The sequence below is a fragment of the Moschus berezovskii genome, chromosome 28 (assembly GCF_049115385.1).
Source record: "Moschus berezovskii isolate FMDL1 chromosome 28, NW_MosBer_1.0, whole genome shotgun sequence".
Classification (NCBI taxonomy): Eukaryota; Metazoa; Chordata; class Mammalia; order Artiodactyla; family Moschidae; genus Moschus; species Moschus berezovskii.
In genome coordinates this window covers 18118384-18144324 of record NC_142487.1, presented here as the reverse complement: position 1 = coordinate 18144324, position 25941 = coordinate 18118384, and the positions used below count along the sequence as shown (strand labels likewise).

The window sequence follows — 25941 nt, the reverse complement described above, 5'->3', positions numbered from 1 at the left end:
TTTAAGTTCCTTGGTGATCTTGATGCTGCTGGTCTCAGTCCAACACCCATTGGGAAACATTTATCAAATAAATGTTAAGAAGGTAGGAAGGATTCACTGGAAAATGTGAAAGAAAAGGAAATAATCCCCCTTGATCCCACAGCCTGCTGATAATTGTTCAATATTTTGGTATATTTCCTTTGAACTTTTTCACTATTATATTAATAGGATTAGCTATGTCCCTTTATCATTTAGCTTCTTATGAACTCATTGGCTACAGACATACATTAATAGATGGCTTTACCATTATTTAACTCCCTATTGTCAGACATTTAGTTTGTAGCCTCTTTGCTCATGGCATTTGTTTAAAGCCTCAAGGTGGGTGCCTGGCCATGGGCTGGATTTGGGAGATGATTGTGGATGTGAGTCCATGCCTCCCCCTTGGCTGTCTCCTACACTTACATGGTGGCAGCTAGGACAGCACTCTGCAGTTAGCATCAGGAATCATCTCAGGTAAGAATGAAACCAGGATTCCAGCTTTTCCTTTGAGTTTCAAAATTCAAAATTACTACTACAAAATTCACTTTGTAGTAGTAAGATTGCCAAGACACAGAGTGCCTGTTCTTTTGGAAGTAAAGTAAGTAGTGATTCTGTACAAAACAGCGAAGGGAAGAAACCCTTTTCATCCCTGGTGACTGAAGGCAGTTCTTGTTAGCCAGGATGGGGGAACTTCATGAAGACAGACTGCCTCATAATTAAACAGGTACAAGACACAGGCGGGATGATTTTTCTGTTGTCGTTGTTGTGGCAAAACGTACATAATAGAAAAATTAGCAACCATTGAAGTGTACATTTGATTGGCATTAGGTACGCTCACAGTACTGTGCACCATCCGCCACCACCATCCATTCCCGGAATGTTTTCACCATCCAAACAGAGACTCTGTACCCACTGAACAATAATGTCCTGTTCTCCCCTCTGCTCTGGCAACCTCCGGTCTAATTTCTGTCCCCGCGAAGTTGCCTCTTCTGTGTCTCCCAGGCAAGTGGAATCACAGACCTCACTCCTTTTGTGCTGGACTGATTTCATAGTGTTCCCAAGGTTCATCCCTGTTGCAGCACACATGAGTACTTTGTTTCCTTTTTTATGGCTGCGTAACATTTTGCTGGATGTATATACCACATTTTTGTCTATTCCTCTGTTGATGGGTAGTTGGGTTGTTTCCACTTTATTGGCCGGTATGATTGATGCTGCCGTGAACACTGGAGTGCACCTAACTGTTGGGGTCCCTGCCTTCGGAATGCTTTTTAAATAACCGTGATCTGAAGTGACCTGCTGTTTCCAGTGTCTGTTACAGCCTGGGCAGGCGGGTGGGCTGCTGGGCAGGCATGGAAGAAATGTGAGAGCAAGAGGAGGAGTGTGTCCATGAACCAGCCTAGTCTTGCATGATGTCATGTGAACAAATGCTACAGTGGTTTGGGCTCAAAACGTTCAATTTCTCCAGTTAAGCAAATTGCTGCTTTGGAAATCATGTGAATAAACCCAGAGGGCTCATTCTGTCAACTGTGGAATTTTGTTATCATAGAGGCTGTCCCTTGGGCTATTGTTAAGTGTTACATTTGAGAGAAATATTGGATATGAACATGGAAAGGAAGAACTGTTGCCAGGAAGACCTCGAGGTGGAATCAGAGTGATGCCAAGCAGAGAAAGAGCAGGTTCTATTACTGGCCAAACCCAGCTTTTCGCAACTTCAGAGTCTTAACTTGAGCCCTGGTGTCAGGAAGCTCATTCATCTTTATGCTCCTCAGAGGAATCCAACCAATACAAGGCATGTTTTAATCCGGGCACTGCTGATTACTGATGACGTCCCAGGGAAGGATGGCACCTCCCAACGAAGCAGTCACTTATGGTCATGTCATCACCTCGTTACTTCTGCAGCCCAGCCGCTGCAGATGCCTCCTGGGGAGACCCAGAGCTGCGGGCCGTCCGAGGCGCTGCGATTCCCAGTGGGCTGCGCTAAGTGGCAGTTGTTTGAATTAAAGGCCAGTTACCGGTGGGTTGGGATTGACTAGGGTGGATTCGGGTGATCTATTGTCAGCTTCAGAGCTCTCTGACCCCATTCTGTGTAAGAGCTTGTCAGCATCCCGGGAGTGATTGGTTCACAAGTCTGCGCTGATTGGAAGGACACTGCTAATCAAGAGACTGAGGGAGCAGGGGCAGAACCCAGCCCAGAGGGGTCACATGGCTTCTTGGGGTGACTGGAGTCTACAGGCACACAACTCCAGGAGCAAGGAACAAGAGACTCCCCTTGTCCTGGAGAAAGAAAGGGGGCTAAATCGACGGAAACAAAGACTGGTTGCTACGTAATTTTCAGGCTTTGACTTCTCTTTTAAGCTAAAGAAACAAGAGGGTCTACGACTATTAATCTGTTCACACACGGATCTGCCCCCGTCACACCTTACTGATGCCCTCTCGTTCTCTCTCCTGTTTCCATACTCTAACCATTCCTGACGTGTTAGGTCCCACACATGCCCCTCTGTCCCTTTGCCCATGCTATATTTATAAATAAAATCCCTTTTCCTTCTGCACTGGTAAAAGTATACTCACCCTTTAAGATTCGCTTCATCTTCTGCTTCTTAAAGCCCTTCCCCTCTGCTGGCGTTGGCTACATTTCTCCCTTCTCTGTTCCTGCCCTGGTTGATACGCATCTCCTTAGAGTGCAGTCCCAGACATAGTGAAGTGATTGGTCCCAGTCCGTTTTTGTTTTCCTACATATTTGTATATGCATAAATCAGAGGGTGGTTCTATCACATATAAATGGTACCATAGTCTATTAACCATTTTGCAACTTGCTTTTCACTCAGTATTCTTTTTTATTTACCCATGCATTATGTTCTAATTTGCTTAGTTTAACAGCTTCATAGCATCTCATTGTATGAATAGTCCACATTTTATCTGTTTCCCCATAGGTAGATATTTGCTGCTGCTAAGTCGCTTCAGTTGTGTCCGACTCTGTGCGACCCCATAGATTGCAGCCCACCAGGCTCCCCTGTCCCTGGGTTTCTCCAGGCAAGAACACTGGAGTGGGTTGCCATTTCATTCTCTAATGCATGAAAGTGAAAAGTGAAAGTGAAGTCGCTCAGTCGTGTCCGACTCTTAGCGACCCCATGGACTGCAGCCTACCAGTCTCTTCCATCCATGGGGTTTTCCAGGCAAGAGTACTGGAGTGGGGTGCCATTGCCTTCTCCTAGGTAGACATTTAGGTTGTATTTTATTTTTATACATATTCTGCATTAAACATTGTTTTGCACACCTACTTGTACACTTATGTGAGTTACTCTAGGTACTATCTAGAAGTACAGTTGCTGGATTCTTAGGTCCTTATATATTCAATTTTACTAGATATGCCCAATTGTTCTTAAGAATGGCTGTTGCAGTTTACATTTGGACCAGCAGTATATATGTGAGAGTTCCTTTTTCCCTCACCATTTCATAGCATCAAAGTTCTTCAGGTAGTGCCACCCTGGACTGTCATTTTTGTCTACATTTCTCTGATTTCCACTGAGGTTGAGTATCTGATGTTTACTGGTCATGTGACTTTCTTCCATGAATTCCCTGCGTATATCATTTGTTCATTTTTCAAGTTTTAACTGTCTGTATCATGTCTGTGTCTTGTTGTACTGTAGACTCAAAGTCAGGGTTTTTATCATGTGTAACAACTAGACTTGCTTTCCTCATGCATCAGAATGTTTTCTAAGTCAATACAACAGCAGTAAATCTAGCAGGTGTTTAACAGATAAAGGACAACGTGCAAGCCCTTCACACACGCACAGAAGTTAGAAGTTCTTCACGCCCAGAGTGGCGTTTATGGGTTTGGTAGTAATAATACAAACAACCCCTTCCCTTCATGGGTACCATTATATACTTTCAAAGTACTTGTAGATCATTGTATCACTTCTCAAAGGAGCCTTGTGAGATAAGGAGGATAGACCGGCAGTGATCTTTAGACTGTAGGCAAGCTTTCCCTAAGCTGCCCTAAGGAGTGATCTCAGAAGGGTCATTGTTTTTTTTTTTAAAGATTTTTTTTTTATATGGACCATTTTTAAAATCTTTATATCATTTGTTACAAGATTGCTTCTGTTTTTTGTTTTGTTTTTCCCTTTTTTTGGCTATAAGACATGTGGGATCTTAGCTTCCCAACCAGGAATCAAACCAGGTGAAGTCTTAACTGGACTGCCGGGTAAGTCCCTGGTGAAGAGAACATTCTTGTTGCCATTTTACAAATGACAAAATTTGAATTTTTTGAAATTGAGATTTGTGGTTTTTTTGGTTGAAGGTAGATAATCCTTTAGAGTTTTATACAAGCTGGCCTTTGCTGATTGCATCCTCCTGATGTTAACATGTTCCTTTGTCTTCTGTATTTCCCATAAAAGCGTGGTAAAATTTAAAGGCTTGGTTAGATTTAGGTTTGTTTATTTTAAAAACCAAGAACCCTTTATTGCTGATGGTGGGTGTTACCATCAAGAGGCACAGAAAGCCTAGCTGTCTTTTGGTGGAGTCAGCAGCCATTGCTTATGCCTAGATCAGTTAATTCATCAGGAGTTACAGAATGGTGATGTTCACATTCTATTTTTCCTCCCACATTTATCAGCAGGAGTAAGTCTAGGAAGAGAAGCTTCTCACTAACTTGTTACCCTGATAGAGTTTACACAGGAAAGTTAGGGTGGATGTTTGCTTCCTTATTTACTGCTTGTTCAGAGTAATGAGTTGGTTCCCTCCCGTCCTCTGAAAGGCTTTCTCCCCCTTTCTTAGGAGAAGACAAGCATGAGGATTCATGTCTTAGTCTTTATCCTTTGATTTGACCTGACTGTTTGAGATGTGAGAAGTCACCCACATGGGTGGCAGCTCCTGTCTGGTGGTGAGTAGTTTGGAAAAGGACTGTGGAACCAAGTGGAGTGAATAGGGACTGTGGACTCAGTTGTATCTGAATTTGTATCTTGGTGTTGGCACTTCCCAGCCGTGTGACCCTTAGCACACTGCTTACTTTTTCTGAGCCCAAGTTTTCCCAGAAATATGAGGGAAGTTAATAATACCTGTCTCCTGGGATCCTTGCCTGGATTCAGGGAAAGTGAAGGGGAGCCCAGCTCAGGACCTGGTTCATGTTGGAGGCCTGGGAAATGGTCAGTTTTACCTGTGTGTTGGGGAATGCAGCCCTCCTTGCCACTTCTCAAACAGAATTGGCTTCCTGAAGTCTGACGGTGGCCTGTCACTTGGTGCCTTGAAGGATCAGGGCTCTCTCGGGGTGGGGGTGGAGAGTGGCCCTCACATGCACATTTCAGGTAGGAGAAAGAAGAAGAGAAGGTGGTCAGGGAGGTGCACCTTTAGAGAGACCACCAGTCTAGTCCCCTTTAAAGAGACCATCAGTCAACTCGTCACTCTCACTGGCCTTCCTTAGGAATAAAGGAAGCAGGAAAGTGAAGTTCTCTGTTTTCTTTTAGCTTGAACCTTTGTCATCTCAATAACAAGTTCTAGAAGGAAGGAGGAGGGAGGGAATAGAAATGCTGCCAGGAGCATTCAATCCTGAAACTTAGGAAAACCCATCCTGTCTTGCACACCTTTGTCTTTTCTGCATAGGCCATCGGGAATGCTAAAACCACCCGCAACGACAACAGCAGCCGTTTCGGAAAGTACATTCAGATCGGCTTTGACAAGAGGTACCGCATCATCGGGGCCAACATGAGGACCTACCTGTTGGAGAAGTCCAGAGTGGTCTTTCAGGTGAGCCGTGTGACTGCGCTTCTGAATTTTTTCCGGGGGATGGTGCTTCCTTGCTCCGTGTTCCACTCCCTGTGCCCAAAGAACACCTCGTCTTCTGAACCTGGACTGGGATAGACTTGTGCTTTTGGTCTTCTTTTTTTATTAATAAGCTTTCATTTATAGGTATCAGACCTGAAAAATCTTTTACCCCTTATTGATGTGTTTCTGTGGGCATTGTGTTCAGATTCAGTCAGCAAACGTGTGTGGTCTGTTATGTGCTAGCCCTGTGCTAGGCATCAAAGAGAGAAGACAGTCGTGCTCCTTGTGGACCTCAGAGTCTTGTGATCTGGGCAATGTCATATAGGGTCTGTGGGTTTCCTCTTTCACCAGGAAACTCACTTGGTAAGTTATATTAGAAAAAAAGCTACTTGACCATTTTCTTAGTTTCTTTTACAAATAAATGGAGTTCTCGCGTCTCACGTGTGTCACGTGACTCGGTTCTTCTTTGCTCTCCTTCGGTTCCCTCCTCCCCGAATAGCCTTTGGCCTCTCGGAGACCATCCTCCTCCTGCACCCTGGCCTCCAGTGGTGGTCAGTGCAGCTCACAATCCCAAGTGCGGTTCCCTCCACCCTGCAGGTTTGGTGGGACTGCCGCATTTGCGGACCACTGCAATTTCACTGCGACAGCACAGACAGCCTGATGGGCTGGGTATGGGTGAGACGTGCTCTGACCGTGGCTGTGGCTAGACTCCTCATGGGTTTTTTCCTCTTCCTTGCCATCTGTGCTCAGGTTTCCTGAAGCCCCTGTCCCCACCACCTAGCACCGCCATTCTGCCTGTGTAAGGCAGGTCTGGCCCTGATGGCCACTGTAAGTCCTGTCTCATCGTGGACCTTTCCCCTTGCCATACCAGCCTGATGATTGCAGGGACAGAACTTCTCTTAGTGCCAAGCCTCCCAGGGGTGAGAGGGAGCCTGCACCAGGGAAGTGACAGTCTTCCCAGCATGAGCCAGGCAGCGCGGTGGCCTGAGCCAGCGCTGAACCGTGGGGCTATCCCAGGTGAAACTGCAGGGATGCTCCATGAGGGAGGAAGAGAGACCACGCCTTGTTTCGCGTAAGTCATGAAGTAAACATCTTCTGGTTGGCAGAAGGCCCTGTAACAGTGAATGCAGACTCTGGAGATAGGAGTTGAAGGTGGCAGAGGCGTGAAGGAACAGTCTTGACCTCTGTCCTCCAGAGCACCCTGGAGTTCGAACGGGGGAGGGGACAGTCTTGGGGTCCCCGCCCCTCACACTGAGCAACTGTGTTTTCTCCTCCAGGCAGACGACGAGAGGAATTACCACATCTTTTACCAGCTCTGTGCAGCTGCCAGTCTTCCGGAATTTAAGGAGCTGGCGCTAAGTAAGTGAGGGGGTGCTGCCCTTCCGGGGCCTGGGCACTGGGATGCGTCTGGGGGCTCCGCTCAGAGTGCTCCATCCTGGGGTTCTCAGCTCTGCCTCTCGGGGGGCCTAGCCCCAAACCTCTGTGAGTTTCATGCCCCCAGAGAATGAGAGGAAAAGAAGCAGGGGGTGGCACAGTATTGCGCAGAGCCTCAAAGAATTAACATTCATTATTATTTTGGAAAGTATGTTTCACTCAAGATGCTATGAGAAACGTGTCCCCACCATGAGGATGTAGAGATTTAGGTAACGCATGCCACTTCACTGTGGCCCACTTGCTTTAAGTCACATTTGAGGATTGAGACAAAGAAATAGAAAAAAGGGGTGAGGCTGAAGCAGAAGTAAGACAGGGATGGCTCCAGAGGTACGTCGGAGAATCCCTGGCCTCCCCGTGGAAGGCGAAGTGGGGCTGAGAGGAGTTTCCCTGCACCCTGAGCCCCCACCCGACCACAGCACAGGGTCCTCCCCATAGGCGGACAGCTTGCACACATCTGCCCCGCAGTGCTCGGGCTGGGATGGAGCAGCCGGAGCGGGAGGCCAGCGGGAGCCTTGCTGCTGCTCTTAGATAGGAGGACAGCTTTCCGGTGGGTCCCCCTCACCCTCCGTTTCTGCTTCTGCTGTTTGCTGAGGGGCCTTGATGTGAACCTAGCAGAGCCGAGAAAGTGAACACATTCGTCGGTCAGTCATGTCTGACTCTGCGACCCCATGGACTGTAGCCTACCTGGCTCCTCTGTCCTTGGGATTCTCCAGACCAGAATATGGGAGTGGGTTGCCATGCCCTCCTCCGGGGGATCTTCCTGACCCAGGGCTTGAACCCGGGTCTCCCACACTGCAGGCAAACTGTTTACCGTCTGAGCCGCCAGGGAAGCCCTGAGTGGAGCTGAGAGCCAGGCCAAGGCAGGAAGGGTGAGCAGGCTTTAGTTCTTGATGCCACACCCATGCAGCCCCTCTCCTTGGGCCTGGAACCCTCCCACACCTATATGTGGGGCCTTATCTTTGAGTATTGACTGACTCCTGCTGCTGAGTCCTCCAAGCCAACTCCTGATGGGTCTGTGTGCTGAGGGCAAGCCTCAGGCCACGCAGCTGGCCTGGCCGGGCCTGTCATCTGTGTTTTGAGAGGTGTGGGTAAGTGCAGGACGAGCAGATGGTGTACAGAGCTGGATGTCTAGACAGGGGTGAGCTGGCTGTTGTGGAGCTGTTAGAGATGTAGACTTCTGAGGCCTGGCGGTCCCAGAGCCAAATCCTGGCCCCCATAAGGGCCCAGGACCAGATCCACCTCTGACCTCTCCAGCCGAGGCTCCCAGGAGGTAAAATACATCAGGTGGGTCAAGCCTGGGTCTGCCCTCTTTGCGCTCTGCTCTACTTGGCTACCAGCCGAGTGGATGATGGTAGCAGGCACTACCTGTGTTGTGCACTTTAGCAGCAGTTCCTTCATTCATTGAACCCTGTGCAGGCGAGTTTGACCCTGGTACTGTTGAACCAGGCATTGTGGGTCCTGCCCTTGCTCCGCTTACAGTGCAGAGTGAGAAGGGTGTGCTAAGGGGTGGGTCACAGCTGCTCAGGGATAGTCAGTTTCCGTTGGACTCCAAAGGAGGAAGCCTCGGATGACGTGCTTGACACTGGTTTTATGCCTGCTCGAGCTAGCTGCTCAGTGCTTGCAGGTCTAAATCTCCCCAGTGGTCGTAAACTCCTCGGACAAGGAGTGAACGTTACCAGCCTTGTTTGATGGGTTCTGCCGTGAGCTGGCTGCTTGGGGCTCTGATGTTGGCTCACAGTCATGAAGGACCAGGAAGGCAGGCCATGTAAAAGCTGACACCATCCTCCCCCACTACTTCCACGGGCCCTGCGGGACCTCTCGGAGCCAACCTGTGAGGGATGAAGACTTTTTCCCAGGGCTGATTTTATAGAAAATGAATGAATACTGGCAAGACCCATCTGGCTGTATTTGGACCATTTTATTGCAAATGTAACTTTAATAGGAAAGAAATCATCGGGTTTTTTTTTTTTTCCCCACTTACAGGAGAGCATTGAGGTGAGAAATGACTTTTCTTTAGTCTGTGTTTCAGCAAGTGCAAGATCGTTAGGCCCCTGGCTGGAGAGTTGAAAAACTACCCAATTGGATTAGTTTCTTGCTTTCTTACCTGCCTGTGCCCTCTGAGAGCATCTTGGAGTGCCGTGAAGAGCCTTTGATAAGCTCTCATGCTCAGGCGCAAAGCAGTCTTCTGCTTTGTGGGTGGATTGGCTGTGAGCCCTGAAGCTTGACATTTTTAGATCCACTGATAACCCTGGTTGAGTGGATGGAAACGTCAAATAAAAGAAGGATGAACCAGTGTCTTCTAGTGAATATTCAGACCTGCCTCACTTCCTCCCCCTTTTCCTCACTTAAACTGCTGTTCAAATGCAGAGATCTCTGTAAGACCTCTTGGCCCTGCAGGAGTTCTGCACGTTTGTCTGAGGACGGAGTAGACAACAGCTATGCAGACAGCCAGCCACAGTTTCCTTTGCCCTGTTGTTGGTGGTCTGTTGTATTAAAATGACCTCAGGGTGAGATTTTTAAAAAAACACAACAATTAATAATGTGTTAGAGTGTGAATGCATGCATGCCTGCTAAGCAGCTTCAGTCGTGTCTTACTTTTTGCAACCCTATGGACTTTAGCTCGCCAGGCTCCTCTGTCCATAGGATTCTCCAGGCAAGAATACTGGAGTGGGTTGCCATGCCCTCCTCCAGGGGCTCTTCCCAACCCCGATTCGAACCCATGTCTCTTATATCGCCTGAATTGACAGGCGGGTTCTTTACCTCTAGTGCCACCTGAGAAGCCTTGGAATATGCATAAATGCTGGTTGAAAGAGGTAAAGTGGACTCATTCCCGTCACACAGTCAGGAGTAAATCCTTTCTTCTTTTATTGCCATGGCCATATTGATACAGTTTTATAAGCACCCTCTCTTGCCTTGCACAAGTCGGAGTACAGCCTCCCCAGGTGAAGTGCAAGCCCTGGGCCATGGTCTTGATGGTCCATTGCTCTCATCACTGGCTTCATGACCCTTTTGTACACTGGTTTGATCCAGTGAACCAGTTAATAGGGGATTCCATGGTGTTTGTCTCCTTGGAAATTCTAAGTAAAGAGAGAGACCCAAACTGGAGGATAAGAGACCCCTCTCTGGGATGGGATGATTGGCTTCCTGGGCCTAAAAGTAGAGCTGAGATGCAGGCAGGCTAAGCAGATAGGGACCACAGCCTGTTGGGATGTCTGTCTTATGAAGAGAGTCTGGGGTGTGATGTTAGCAGAGGGAAGGAAGACGGTTATTTCGATTGTAGTAGAGAATGCTGTGATTGGCCGGGGTGGCCCTTGCAGTGATGAACCTCAGTGGGAGGAAGTTTCCCTGCAGGGCCTGTGAGTTTGGGAACTCAAAGCCAGGAAGGGTGGAGTTGTCTGTCTGACTCAGAACGTGAGACGGTGGGCCCCTGGCTGCTGACAACGACAGGTGTCTGATACTGAAAATGCCTCCTTCCCTCCAGTGTGACAGTTTAGTGTTCTTCTTGGAGTCCCAGACAACTCTAGTGCATCAGCTGATACTTCTGATAATGAGTTCGGTTGTATCTATGGCTAAGTAATGGGATGTCATAGATAACCATCTCCTTAGCAGGGTGATGAAGGAATGGGCTGCCAGGTCTGGCCAAACCCTGGGTGAGCCTGCCCCTTAAAACCCTATGGCGCTCAGTTTGCCTGTCTGCAAAATGGGAGTAAACACATTCGGCCCTCCATATCTGCAGTTTCTGCTTCTGTGGATTCAGTGGACTGAAATTCTACCCACAGTTGTAGAGGGCTGGCTGTACTACACCATTTTATATAAGTTTTAGTTTCTCAGTTGTGTCCGACTCTTTGTGACCTCATGGACTGTAGCCCGCCAGGCTCCTCTGTCCATGGGATTCTCCAGGCAATAATACTGGAGTGTTTTGCCATTCCCTTCTCCAGGGGATCTTCCCGACCCAGGGAGCGAACCTGGGTCTCCTATACTGCAGGCAGAGCCTTTACTGTCCAAGCCACTGGGGAAGCTCTGTTTTATATAAGAGACTTCAGCATCTATAGATTTTGGTATCTGTGGGGGAACCAACCCCCTATGGATACACGGGGACAACTGTATTCAGTCATCCTCACATGGACACTAAAAATCATCAAACAAGGTATTTTGAAAGGTAAATGTGAAGGGGGCATAGCATTGATGTTTTATTAAACCTCTGAAGCTGTCACACTACTCTGTGTCAGAGCTTCCAGGGTGATAAGAATGAAAAATCTAAATTTGCCACCTTCCACAAAGACCCAATGTCACTTGCTTCATCAAGATGGGCTTTTGCTGTGGCCGTGAGTGAGCTCGGGGCTGAAGTCCTTCATCTCCCAGCTCAGGTGCCTGCGGTCATCAGGGGGCTCCTCCTGTAAGCCCTCTCTCATTAAACATGACCGCTATTCTGCTGTTTATTCCTGTGTACAATGTTCCTTGCTGGTTGTATGTGAGACTGGGGTTATGGGACTGAGTTCTGCCACTTCCTCACTGGGCCTGATAGCGGGGACTGGGCCATTGGGAGGAATTGGCAGAGCACAGTGCTCACTGGAGTGTAGGTTCTGAGGTCGGGAGTGGAGAAATCTGGCAGGGGAGGTCGGCAGGGCCTGAACAAGTGGAGCCCGAGGAGTGACAGTGAGGAAGCTGGCGGATCTGGGACGTAGAGGTGGCGAAGGAAGGAAGAGCCATGGGTCTGGAGTGTTTGGAGGAAGCCACTTAATCCAAGGTCCAGGAGGCCCTTCTTGGGAGCTTGACCTTTGCCTTGAGGGCAGTGGTCTCCACAGGGCATTCAGCCGGGATTGGTGTAATCAGTTTCCAGCGATTTGGAGGAAAGTTTTGAAAGGATAGGAGCAGAAGTCAGGGGACAGGTCTAGAGCCTTTTGCAACAGTTCCCAGACAACAGAAGCTGAAGGTCAGGCCCGGGGCAGTGGCAGTCAGGAGGGAGGAAGGAAAGAGACTGAAGAAATTCTTCGGAGGTCAAATCAGAAGGACGAGGCGCTGAACAGCGGGGACCGGGAGTTGCTGTGAAGCTGTACTGAAGCACGTGTAGCTGATGTGCCATCAACCGTACGTGCCCAGGTCAAGAGAAGATCATTGAGCTGGTGTTTGCAGGGGAGGAAGGAAAACAGCCAGTGTCCAGTGTTGTTGGCATCTTATCCTATCCAAGCCCTGGACAGAATTGTAGCCCCACAGAGGTGCTAGTTTGTGGAAAGTGTAAGTGACTTTCGAGGGTGATTTTGATTGGCTGCAACTGTTGCCTGAAACGCTGGCTTCTGAGCCCTGGGATGCAGACGCTGCCCGGCTCGCCGCTCCCTGTGCTACCCTGAGGGCGCCTCTGAACTGATGACAGGCCTGGGTGCCTGCTCACTCACCGTCCCCAGGCGGTGATCAGAGGCCTGACGGAAGAGGAATTAAGCTGAGGGCTGAGAGCAAGCACTGAGCCTCAGCCTGGGTTTGCACACATGCTTAAATAGCTCATGGTGCCCTAACGTTTAAAACAAAAAAGGCTGTGTCACCCTGGGCACGTCACTGCCCTTCATGTGTTAAATGAGGCTGTCAGACCGAGATTACGGATGGTCACGGAGGTCTGCTTCTAGGGTGGGTGTACATTTTTTTTTTTTTTACCATGTTTCTCAGAGCCTTTTAAAGATAAGTCTGTGGTGAATTCTACTGTGACTTGAACCAGCCGTTTCATGTTCTCATGTTTTTTTCATGCATCAGTTTAACCCAAGCAGCAGGCTCTGTCACTGTGGTGTAGTTTTCTGTCTTTGGTTCTTCAGTCCTCTGTCCCATTTGCCGTGGTCAATAAAGACAATATTTGAAACCCTGTTTGGCTCCACTTATACGAGGCACCTAGAAGAGTCAAATTCATAGAGTCAGAAAGTACACTGGTAGATGCCCATGGGTGGGGGTGGGGTCGGGAGGGAGGGAGAAGGGGAGTCAGTGTCTAATGGGGACAGAGTTTCGGTTTAGGAAGGGGAAAAATTCGGGTGGTGGATGATGGCAAGATTGCACGGCAGTGTGAACGTACTCCGTGCCACTGAACTCTGTAGTTGAAAGAAAGTGAAAGTGAAGGTCGCTCAGTCATGTCTGACTCTTTGTGACCCCATAGACTATACAGTCCATGGAATTCTCCAGGCCAGAATACTGGAGTGGGTAGCCTTTCCCTTCTCCAGGGGCTCTTCCCAACCCAGGGATCAAACCCAGGTCTCCCGCATTGCAGGCAGATTCTTTACCAGCTGAGCCACAAGGGAAGCCCAAGAATACTGGAGTAGGTAGCCAGATTATCCCTTCTCCAGCGGGTCTTCCCAACCCAGGAATTGAACCGGGGTCTCCTGCATTGCAGGCAGATTCTTTATCAACTGAGCTATGATGGGAGCCCAGAACTCTGTAGTTAAATATGGTTAAAATAGTATGTTTTATGTGACTTTTACCACAATTTAAAAAAACCAAAACACTAAAAAAAAAAAAAAAAGATATTTGAAAGGGTTCCACTTCTTGCTGGAAATAAACTCTGGCCTGGGACAGCTTGCTCAGGGGCTAGGCATCCTTGGGGGCGTGGTCTGTGGTGAACCCCGGATGCAGCGTCCCGCCTGTGCCTGACCCCTCCCTTCCTTTCCCGTCGCAGCCTGTGCTGAGGACTTCTTCTACACGTCACAGGGAGGGAACACGTTCATCGAGGGTGTAGATGACGCTGAGGACTTTGAGAAGACTCGACAAGCCTTCACGCTCGTTGGTAAGAAGCTTGGGGATGGGGAGAAGGGACTAGAGGGTTGGTTTCACGGAGGAGAAAGCTCAGCAGCGTCTTGCTTGGCTCGCCAAGCTTAATAAGCTGGTGGGGAAGCCCTCTGACTCCTGGTGAATATCTTCTTATTTTTATTCTACCCCAACCCGCAGGCTCCCAAGCTGATGGTGTGGAGCTCTGATGCCCTTTCTTAGCAATAGGATTTGAGCATTGATCTCTCGGATCAACCATGGACCACCATGGACCCCCCCTTTCACTCCCTCAGGGCATGGACACAAACTGAGAGGAGCCGTATCTTTTTTGTGTTGTGGTCTGGGTTTGAAGCAGTGTGTTCTAGCAGAAAGAATATGCCCTAGGGGCAGAAACTGCCCACATACCACCATTGTGGGATCCAAGTTGGAAATGGAGCATAAAGATCTGACAGCTCTGTAATTCAGGCAGTGTTATGTCTGTTGATGCTGTTTCCATCTCCAGCTTAGCAGTGGAATCCATAAAACAAGAATTTCTTTCTGTTATTCTCAGTCCTAAAGGGCAGTTCAGTTCAGTTCAGTCACTCAGTCGTGTCTGACTTTTTGCAACCCCATGGACTGCAGCATGCCAGGCCTCCCTGTCCATCACCAACTCCCAGAGTTTACTCAAACTCATGTCCATTGAGTTGGCAGTAGAGCTAGAGAAAACTGCCCCCTTCTCTGGCCAGTTCTGGGGAAGAAGAGCCCCACGGTGGTAGGCAATCCATGCTTAACTGGGAAGTTGAAGTTGTAAATTCCTGGGACCTGCAGCCAACAAAGGGGAAGCTTGGGAAGTTAGCCTGAAATCCACAGAGTGGCTCAGGGGGCCCTGGTGCTTTTCCCAGCCCTTTCCTGATGGACATTTGGCCTCTGAGAGGTATGATTAACCTAGAGCAGCATTTCTTAGGTTCTTTGGGGATCAGAATCTGCCTGCAATGCAGTAGACCCAGGTTCGATCCCTGGGTCGGGAAGATCCCCTGGAGAAAGAAACGTCAACCCACTACAGTATTTTTGCCTAGAGAATACCATGGACAGAGGAAGGAACCTGGCTGGCCACAGTCCATGGAGTTGAGAGCGACTGACACTTCACACTTTTACTTTGGGAATCAGGGACATTTCATTCAAGGTCCAAATAAAACATGGCTGAACAGGACTCACCCTGATTGCCACGTGGGGAGAAAAGCAGGACTTCCTGTGCTGAAGTCTGAGTGCCATTCCCTTCTCTGGATAACTGGTGGATATATGTGGTTTGCCTTTTGTACCCTTGGGACAGAAACCACACTGGTTATCCCAACAGATTAAAATCACTGTAATTCTTAACAGGAGCAGTAGTAGATAATTAGCTGTTAAATAAGAGGGTTTCAGGGACCCAGAAGCAGTGGGTGTAAAAGAACCATCTTGAGGGTGAGGAGGAGATTCAGTGCAGGAGCTAGTGATGAGGAGAGCCCCCTACCCACACCAGGCTGAGATTTCCAACACTTGTAGGGGATGCAGCTGCCCCAAGGTCAGAAAGCCCTCTGGTGGTGAAGGAACCTACAGCAGGGTGTGAGCCAGCCCCAGTCTGTATAAGCAGCCTGCAGTATACCCCAGGGTGTGGTGGAGCCAGAACTTCTCAGAAGCAGCTTCTAATGGGGGGGGCCTGGCCTGCAGACACAGCTGGTTTCCCAGCTGGGAGGTGCCCGGGCTCCCAGGACAAGTGCTGATGACCGCGGAGGACCAGTTCCAGTTCATTTGCTCAGTCGTGTCTTACTCTTTGCCACCCCATGAATCGCAGCACACCAGGCCTCCCTGTCCATCACCAACTCCCGGAGTCCACCCAAGCCCATGTCCGTTGAGTTGGTGATGCCACCCAGCCATCTCATCCTCTGTCGTCCCCTTCTCCTCCTGCCTTCAATCTTTCCCAGCATCAGGGTCTTTTCCAGTGAGTCAGTTCTTCGCATCAGGTGGCCCAAGTGTTGGAGTTTCAGCTGCAACATAAGTCCTTTCAATGAACACCCAGGACTGATCTCCTTTAGAATGGACTGGTTGGATCTCCTTGCAGTCCAAGGGACTCTCAAGAGTCTTCTCCAACACCACAGTTCAAAAGCATCAATTCTTCTGCGCTCAGCTTTCTTTACAGTCCAACTCTCACATCCAGACCAGACCCAGGAATGGAAAACTGCTCTTGTCTTGCGGAGTCCCTCTGCACCCTCTGCTGACCAAGCGTGATATGCCACCTGCAGGCCAAGAGGAAGTGTTCACAGGGTCTAGGTCCAGTGTGACCAAGCAGGGCAGAGAAAGGCAGATTTGAAGCTGAGAGATATTAAATTGATAACAGGCACCCCTGAGTTTCCCCAGCATCACACAGCTGTTTTATTCTCCAGAGCTGGGGAGCGGGTTTAGAGGAGACTTGACGCCGAGTAGGATAGCATTCTGCACAGAAGGGAGAAGGGCCCCTGTGTGAGTGGTGGGGGTGAGCTGATGAAGGTTGTGCCTTCCAAGGCCCTAAGGAGACTTAGTACTTTGATTCCCAAAGCACATGGAATTTGTAAAATTAATTACTTTAATAAGCCACTCTTCCCTACTCTTTAATAAGCCTGTCCCATCTTTTAAATCCCAGAATTTGGCAAAATTTTTCTTAAAGGACATGATAGTGAATATTTGGGGCCTTCCGGGCCACATGATTTTGTAGCGGCTACTCAGCCATCGTAGTGTCAGAGTAGCCATAGACAAAATGTAAAAGTAAGAACTGACAGTGTTCTAGTAAAACTTTATATAGAAAAACCAGCGGTGGGCTACGAGCCATAGGCTACCAACCCGTGTTTTGCTCTTTCAGTTTTAGTGTTTGATTGTTTTTAATTTGTTTTGTTGCTCCCCAGAAAGAGGTACAGCTTATTCAGAGAATCCTGTGTGAAGAAGGGACTGTGATCAGTATAGTGCAGAAATCCTAACTACTGCTCGGATTCAACAGGCATTCAATATCTACTACTTAAATTCATACCATGACAGGGTAGTTAGGGCTTGGGAAACTGACACATCATTGGTTCCTAAGAATAAGTGAAGGGGAGAGGAAAGTGACGGGCTCAGCATGCACTTCCCTTGTTCTTCTATGGGACTTGCCGGAGAGCCCTCTGAGCTCCGATCGCAAGCCCGGCGCTTTAACCCCTGAACAGTTGCGTAACCGTCCAGCCTCCTGTCTTGTCCTGGGTTTCAGCCTCTGGCTTTAACCTGTCTTCCTTTTCCAGTCATAGTTACACTGAACCAGGGCATGTGCCGTAAAGTTCACCCTCTGGCTGTTTATCTGGTTTGTTAAATAAGACCAGATGTGGAATGACGCATGCGTTTCTGTGGACATCTGCATGTACTTGGCCTCTGTAACAGGTGTCAGTATAGTCATCATTCCACCCATGTTCCTGAGCACCCATCGTGTGCTGGGGACATAGTGATGAAACGAGCACAGGAACTCACCGTAATGTTTAAAATTTGTATGTTTTGAAGATATTGTATAATAAAAATTAAAAAGTAAATCCCTCACCCTGTGAAGTTAAGACAATGTGTGTGAATTGCTCAGTCATGTCTGACTCTTTGTGACCCCATGGGCTGTAGCCCACCAGGTTCCTCTGTTCATGGGGATTCTCCAGGCAAGAATACTAGAGTGGGTTGCCATTTCCTCCTCCAGGGGATCTTCCCAACCCAGGGATCAAACCCAGGTCTCCCATATTGCAGGTAAATTCTTTATCATCTGAGCCACTAGGAAACCCAATATTATTAAAATCTAGAGTTAATTTGTCTAGTTCATGTTTGAGTTGTCCACTTTATTGATTATCTGAGTAAAGCTTTGATCCTTGCATGACACATCTTTACTACCATTTATATAGGTGTCACTGGCTATTTTTGTTTTTTAGCTTGAGTAAATGAATGTCTTTAAAATAAGTAACTGCATCTGGGGAGGAATTTGGGGGTAATTGTATTATCTTTTAAACTGAATGGTAGGTTGACTGGTGTTCACTCTATTAGTCTGAAGCCTTTTTTAAGTCTGAAATATTTGGTAATTCAGAAAGAAATTATGGGACTTCCCTGGTGGTCCAGTGACTTTGATTCTGAGCTCCCAAAGTACGGGACTGGGGTTCTATCCCTGCTTGGGGAACTGGATCCCACGTTGTGCAACTAAGAGTTTGCATGCCACAAGGACAGATCCCACATGCCACAATGAAGACCCACTGAAGCCAAATGGATAAGTAAATAAATATTTTAAAAGAAGAAATAATACCTTAAAGCTAAATATAAATGTTAAGACATTTTCCATGTCTTTGATAACTTACATGCATAAATAACAAAATTGACAGTAGGTATTTGCTGCCAGTGGCTCCAGAGTAGGTGTGTGTGTCTATAACTGAAGGAGCATATAGTGTCATAAACAGTAGCCCCAGGGGGACAGCCAAGGGCCAGCTGGCTATCCAGCCTGTAACAGTGTCCCCAGGAGAAATTCTCCTCTTCTTTCCCCGTTGGCACTTCAGACGTGTGCCACAGATGTTTGTGGGATATTATATTTAGAGAAAAATGACTGCAGATAAATGACCATTCGTATTAAACTCATAAGAAACATCCGTAAAGCGCTTGGTTGAAATAAAGTCCAAGATGGGTCTGCACGATTGCTGCCTCTCCTTTGCTCTAGGAGAAGTTAAAACGGTCCCGCAACCCATCTGGTTTGATCAGGACAATCACCATGAAGATATTTCTCTTTTAGTCCTAGGAGCCCCTTTGCCCTCTGAGCTGTTACTGTGAGAGGTAATTACTTGGTGAGGATCCTGGATCATTTTAGGGAGTCATTGGCCTGGAAAGGAAAATGCAGCATTTTTTTTCAAAGTCCTTAAAAAAGAAAGTGAAACATCCTTTCTATCCTACCGTGGATATTGAGTGTCATTCATTCTTTTTTTTTTTTCTAGGAGTGAGAGAGTCCCATCAGATAAGCATTTTTAAGATAATTGCTTCCATCTTGCACCTTGGAAATGTGGAGATTCAAGCCGAGCGCGATGGTGAATCCTGTAGAGTATCAGTAAGTTCCCCTCCAGCATGGGAGATAACATGTGCACACTTCACTCTCTCCCTCCAGTTTTGTACAACTGAGATGTCTTTGCACTTAGAGGACATTCATAGGTTATTTATTCTTAAGAGTAACGGTTTCTGTTTCCTTGCTGATAATTTTTTAAAGGAACAAATCCTTTTCAGATCAGCTGCCATCAAGGTTCTGTCACTGAGGGCAGGGAATTTAGGGGTTATTCAATAAATTCTTTTTGATGGTTTGGTTTCCCGAGTATCCTGAAGTCCATGGGCTTCTACAGAGTGTGGTCAACTCATGAGTACTTCTGGTCTGTGCCTGCTGGGACGTGAAGGGGTATTGGACACCATGCTGGTTACTGACCCCAAAAAGCTTACAGTCTAATCAGGTAGGCAGGATTGATGACAACAGTGGCCAGGATTTTGACAGTACGAAGGAGGATATTGAGACATCTATATGACTGTGTTGCAAACTGGGAAGTGCTCTGTAGATTCTCTTAATGACTGTTTTCCTGGTGCCCAGTGTGGTATAATACCTTGTCTATGGTAGAGAAAAGAATGTCTACGTATGTGGATGGGGGAGCACCGCCAGTCACAGCAGTATAGACAGCGTGTTGTGTGCGCTCTGGTGTGTGATGGTGTCAGGCTGGACTGAACTGGTCTTCTGACCTTGCGTGAGTGAGTCTGCAGTTGCTTATTTTAGGTCTTTTGTGTCCATTTATGGCCAAGTCCTGGGAGGTACAAAGTACGATTCTTGCTACCAAAGACTTAGAATTGAAATAAATGGGGAAATACAGAAGACAGTGCTGTGGATAATGAACGTGGGCCTGAGCGTCATCACCACTCACAAGCTGATGCTTTTTCCACTGTGCATTTTATAACTCAGCTAAACCTGGCCCTGCCTCAAAGGAGAGGAAGACCTGAATGGTAGCTGGCCTTTGACCGAGCTCATCACCCCATCCCACCCCATACATCTTCCCTGAAAGAGAAATAGTAGCCTTGGGTTTGGAGCCCAGGAGGCCTGCCTGCACCCTCAGCGTGGAGTCTGCAGTCTGCGTGAAAGCAGGGCACACTGGAGCCAGGCCGTGCTCGGTGTCCCCGGACATGGACGTGCGTGTGCCCGTGTGTGTATGCCTGCGTGTGTGTCACAGGGCAGTGCAGTTGGCAGTGGCGATGCTGTGAGACAGACTGTGGTGAGTGGAGAAGAACCTGGTGCCAGGCTGACGTGGGGAGTGATGGATGGGCCCTGGTACAAGCCAGACGCCCCCTGGCCTGAGTATTTAGAGCCAGTGAAGCACAGAGCGTCTGTGCCTTCCTGCCCCCCAACACCCCCGTAAATGCCCTCTGGTTCCTTAGGGCACCCATACTCTGCCTCGTGCCGGGGATGGGTGAGTCTGGGAAGGTTGGCGTTGGAGAGCTCCTGTGTCAGTGGAGAAATGCAGGAACGGTGACAGATGTCCCCTGGCCTCCCCCCCACACCCCGATCTCCTCCTTCTCAAGGTCACAGCCTGGCCACACCCCCATTGTGGTTCTTACCGCATTCACGCCTCTCCTCTGACCCTCTCAGGGTGGTTGTACTTTTACATTTATTATGTACTGATTTGCTGCATCTCTGTCCCTCGTGAGACTCCAAAGCCCATAAGAACATGGACTGTTTAGCTCCCTGTGGTCGTGCCAACACCCAGCACAGGGCCCGGGACTCGGTGGACACCCCATAAGCAGATGGATGGCTAGCAGGGGCTCCCTCAGCTCACGGGGGTGGGCTCAGTGAGCCAGTGGAGGGGCCCTGGGTGGGGTTGACGGCGAGGCGGGGGGACCAGGGCCAGAGAGCCACTGGGCACCTGTGCTCGGGGGTGGGGTGGGGCCCTCTGCCTCAAAAGCTGAGGCTCTGCTAGTAAGTGAAGTGTCGCTCTGGTCTTCTGGCTGATCTTCCACACCAGCCTCTGCAGGGACCTTCGGGGAGAAGGAATGTGAATGACCACTGGGGACACCACATCGGTGCCTGCTTGCCCTCTAAGCTCAGGGACCGTGTCTCCTGTTCTCCAGCCCTGACACACACTGGCACCCACAAGTGTGTGTGCAGAGGCTGTGAAGGAGGGGTATCGGGCACACTTGGAGAGGGGACGGAGGACACAGATGGTGGTGAGGGGACGGGGGAGGACACAGGGCAGCTGGGGGCTTGGACACCACGTGGCGCAGGAGGCCCTTCCCTGAGAGATGATGGGAGTCAGAGGATTTGAGCACAGGTCTGTGGTCTAGTCCGGTCTCGCTCTCCAGTTAGAGGCTGTGTCGAGAACTAACTGGCAGAGAGAAGTCTTGGGCCAGGACTGCCAGGGTTCAGACTCGGGTTCTGCCGTTTACCGATAGTGACTCACCTTTGAGTCTGTGTCCCCGTCTGCGGGTGGGGGCGCGCAGGGCTCGAGGACTAGAGTTCTTGACTGTTCTCATCCTTGTTACGTCGCTCTCCCTTCACGGGACTGGAGAACCTAAGACCCAGAGAGAGGAACTCTTTCTCTAAAGTCATCATGAACAGTTAATGGCAAAGCCAAGTCAGAGCCTGGACAGTGCTGTCTCCCCCAGACCACCACCAGCCTTGCTTCTCAGTCCCTGGGGGCCGGGCGGTCCTCCCCCAGCCTGGTGTCCGCCCCCTTGGTGCCCAGCACAGTGCTGGGCATGCCGCGTGCGCTCGAGAAATGCTTCACTAAACGGTTGGTAGTGATTCCGGTTTGTACCTTGGGTACATAGGGTGGACCTCCTGCTGGAAAGGCTGTCAGTCCAGATGCACTGTGCCTTCTGCTCGGTACTTTTTATTTGTAATTAAAGCATGAAAATATGTTCCCTGCCTGCCACAGTTACCTTGGAGATGCAGCAGCATGCAATTACTTGGACACCAGAGGCAATTTGTTTCTTGAATTTGGCAATTGGGGCCCACAAAACTCATCTGCTGCCTGTGATGCTGGCCATTTTTGATGGGTTTAGCATCATTTAATTAAGCTTAAATGTAATTGCATGGCATTAAATCAGTTTCAGTCAGCACCTTTAATCAGTGGTCAGAAGGGGGTAATCGACGGCCAAGCCACGCCCTGCCACAGCAGATAAGAATCCATCCCGTGGTGATGATCAGAAAGTTCCAGAACTCATGGTTCTTTCTGTACTGCGTTCACCTGAGAGATGACAGGGACTGGGGAGAGGCTGCAGGCAGGCCTTGGGCGGTCATGTTTGGGGCTAGTGGGCCGCTTACATGTCAGGGAATCCAGCTCAGTGCTTTGCCTAGCAGTTAAGGACTTCTTGGTAACAGCTCAGATTAACAAGTTGGACACCTGCTCCTCTGAACCTGTCACCTGCCCAGCTGTCCCCAGGCACTTAATGCTATCACATAGGGCTTTCTGTTTGCAGGAGAGGGCGGGTGGTGGTGGCGGGGTCGGGGAAGAGCTACAGGGTTAGAGAGCTCTTGGCCAGCAGTGGCCACAGGTGCCCCACCGGCTGAGTGAGTGAAAAGGCAGAGTCCTCCCACGCCCCCAGCCCAAGCCAATGCTCTGCCCACCCCCGGAGCCCAGAGCCTGGTTAGGAGCTCTGGGCCACAGGCAGGGGGCTTCTATTTCACCGTTTTTTTCTCATGTGAAAAATAAAGGGGATTGGATTAGAATGATGATCCCTAAGTATTTTCCTGAGAACCGTAACCCTAGGCAATGTCTTAGGAAGTTAAGGGTCTTTGTCAATTAAGTTCAGGAAATGCTCTGTGAAATCTCTCTGTCTGAGAGAGAGAGAGAGAGAGGAGAGAGAGAGAGAGTGTGTGTGTGTGTGTGTGTGTGTGTGTGTAACTGAAATCTCTCTGTCTCAGAGTGTGTGTGTGTGTGTGTGTGTGTGTGTGTGTAACTATTACTCCACAAGCCACACTCTGGAAAACCTCAGGCCTTCAAGATTTGGGGAGGTTCTTTCCTACTCTGACATTTTATTGTTTTGTAATTGTGTGTATTTGGGTAGATGGATTACAAGTATGGAGAAGGCAATGGCAAGCCACTCCAGTACTCTTGTCTAGAAAATCCCATGGATGGAGGAGCCTGGTAGGCTGCAGTCCATGGGGTCACTACGAGTCAGACATGACTGAGCAACTTCACTCTCACTTTTCACTTTCACACATTGGAGAAGGAAATGGCAACCCACTCCAGTGTTCTTGCCTGGAGAATCCCAGGGACGGGGGAGCCTGGTGGACTGCCGTCTATGGGGTCACACAGAGTTGGACACGACTGAAGTGACTTAGCAGCAGCAGCAGGAGGGGAAAAATGGCCTGGGGAGGTGGTACAGTTATCTGTGTTAATTTTCATTGAACAGGCCCCACATTTAACATCCTCCATGACAGCCTCATCAGAAAACGAGTCCCACAAGCAATTCAGGGCCATTAGCAGGTAGCTCATGATGTTCCCAGATTGCCTTTCCACCTTGGAGTCCTGACGCTCTCCAGCAGGCTCATGGCTGGGTTATCAGCTTTCCCTGGGGATTCAGATGTGGGAATGAATAAGGCAAAAAACTGGACAGTAAAAGCAGGTTTTGTGGGGGGAGTTGTGAATGGGCAGCAAGGGTGACCCAGGAGACTCATACTCTTGGCTGAAATAAGACTCTGGGTGACTTGGTTATCAATGACTAAAGGGCCAGGTGGTAAGATTGGTACTTTGGGTAAGAAAGGATCAGGATCACGTGTAGCTGGCTACCTGGGTGAGTTCTTGCACTTCTCTGGGGTTCAGCTTCTCGCTTGTATGGCAAAGGGACGGAAGCCAGAGGCATCCCTATTTTTCCCAGTTCTAAACATGAATATGTTATAGCATTCAGAGGGCTCTTCCCTGGTCAAAACTGGCCCCTTACTTTTACCATTTGTCCTAGCTTTCCACCTAAAATCACATTTTTTTCCACATGGCAATTGCTTGAAGAATATAAATGAGTTTGGGGCTATGTGTTTAGTATCACATATAAGTTTAGTGTAAGTCTGAGGTTAAGATGAAAGCAGCTCTGCTTGGGAACTTAGGACAGGTGCAGTGTCACCCGCTGCTGCCGACCGGTGTCGGGGTGGTCAGCCCAGGGCTCGTTGCTGAGCACGCTGCTCTGGGTTGTGGGCCAGTCCGCGATAATGCTTGAAACTGAGGCCCTCTCCTGGGCTGTGGACAGAGCACTGCTCTGCAGCTGGGAGTTGCAGTCACTGTGATTCTGCCCTCTAGCCCCTCACTCTTGGTGGATCATCCATTCCTAAACCCTCAGTTCTCATTCTGCTCCCTTCACTCAAAAACCCTCTCCTCCCGCTACCCTGCTGCCGCTGGCAGTGGAGGAGGGGACAGGGCAAATGCAGAGGTGTTTTGTAAAGCCCTGCTGATAACTTGGTCCTTAGCGGGTCCTTAGGGCTTCCCTGGTGGCTCAGTGGGCAAGGAGTCTGCCTGCAGTGCGGGAGAGCCGTGTTTGATCCCTGGCTTGGGAAGATCCCCTGGAGAAGGGAATGGCAACCCACTCCAGTATTCTTGCCTGGAGAGTCCCATGGACAGAGGAGCCTGGTGGGCTGTAGTCCACGGGGTTGCAAAGAGTCAGACACGACCGAGTGATTAACACTAGCAGGGGTTATCAGTTTGAGCCACACTCTCTGGGCCCTGATGATCACTCAGTGGTGTGAGAGCGCAGGAGATGGCTGGGGCAGTGGTTGGGGATGAGATGGGGTTCTGGGGGGCCTAGAGTTGGCGACAGGGCGTGGTCTGTCCTCCACGCCCCTCCTGAACCCTTCTCCTGGGTCTCTTCCAGCCTGAGGATGAACACCTGAGTGACTTCTGCCGCCTGCTGGGTGTGGAGCGCAGTCAGATGGAGCACTGGCTGTGCCATCGCAAGCTGGTCACCACCTCGGAGACCTACGTCAAGACCATGTCCCTGCAGCAGGTGGTCAATGCGCGCGACGCCCTGGCCAAGCACATCTACGCCCAGCTGTTCCACTGGATCGTGGAGCACGTCAACAAGGCCCTGCACACCTCCCTCAAGCAGCACTCCTTCATTGGAGTCCTGGACATCTACGGGTAGGCCCGCGCCACTTCCTGCTGATCGCGCGTGTCTTCCTGCTGGCATCTTCCAGCCAGCGGGGACCTCAGAGACCTTCTTGAGGGTTCTCAACCAGGGGATTGTGAAATACGGCGGGGAGGGGGAATTTGGGGTTGTCACAGTGACCGGGTGGCCCAAGGCCAGGGTGCTAGGTGTCCGATAGTATGGAGGACAATCCCACAGAAAAGTGGACCATGTCAAACGCCTGTGGCTGCCCCACTGAGAAACCCTGCAGGCACCCCTTTGTCCTACTGGGAAACTGAGGTTCAGAGAGGGCAGGGACTAGCCCAGTATCAGACTGGAGGTTTCTGCATTCAGTTTTTCTGTTTCAGATATATTTCATTTAAGTCTGTCATCCCATCTCATTCACTGTATCATCAATCAGGGTGATTGTTTTAATACTGTGATTGGGTCCAGTGCTGTACAGATTGATACTGTGTGTAGTCATTCCTCAAGTTCCTCTTCATTTCATGATTCTAGTCTAATGGAAATGACTGTTGTTATAGTGTATCTTGCAGGGAGAGGCAACCTGGCACGTGGAAAAATGTACTTCAGTAGGTGCTGGGAGACTGCCTTTTTGACTCAGAGCTGTCACCAGCTCACTGAATGACCCTCTGCATATCACAGCCCCTCTGGTCTTGAGTTTCTATTGCTCAAAACTAACAGAGCCAGCTGTGTTTTGAGCCGCAGTCTCTCTGAAATTCATTCCAGGTCCTTCTGGAATTGCTTAAAATGATGTATACTGAGTTTAAACCTCACCAGCTCTTCTCTTATGATCAGTGTTCTGCCCTCTTGAAGCTAATGATAGATGAAATCCCCCTGGATCGTTATATCCTAAGAGTCATAGCTTCTGTC

The 25941-nt window shown here is 49.2% G+C and overlaps 1 protein-coding gene across 1 annotated transcript in view; it reads left to right on the top strand.

The window, feature by feature from the left end:
- The window catches only part of MYO5B (myosin VB), a 347287-nt gene that overhangs the window by 209946 nt on the left and 111400 nt on the right, over positions 1–25941 (top strand). The window contains exons 6-10 of the mRNA XM_055417346.2: positions 5614–5757; positions 7053–7134; positions 13859–13966; positions 18909–19018; positions 24799–25064. Coding sequence (XP_055273321.2) covers positions 5614–5757; positions 7053–7134; positions 13859–13966; positions 18909–19018; positions 24799–25064 — 710 coding nt within the window. The remainder of the gene's footprint in view (positions 1–5613; positions 5758–7052; positions 7135–13858; positions 13967–18908; positions 19019–24798; positions 25065–25941) is intronic.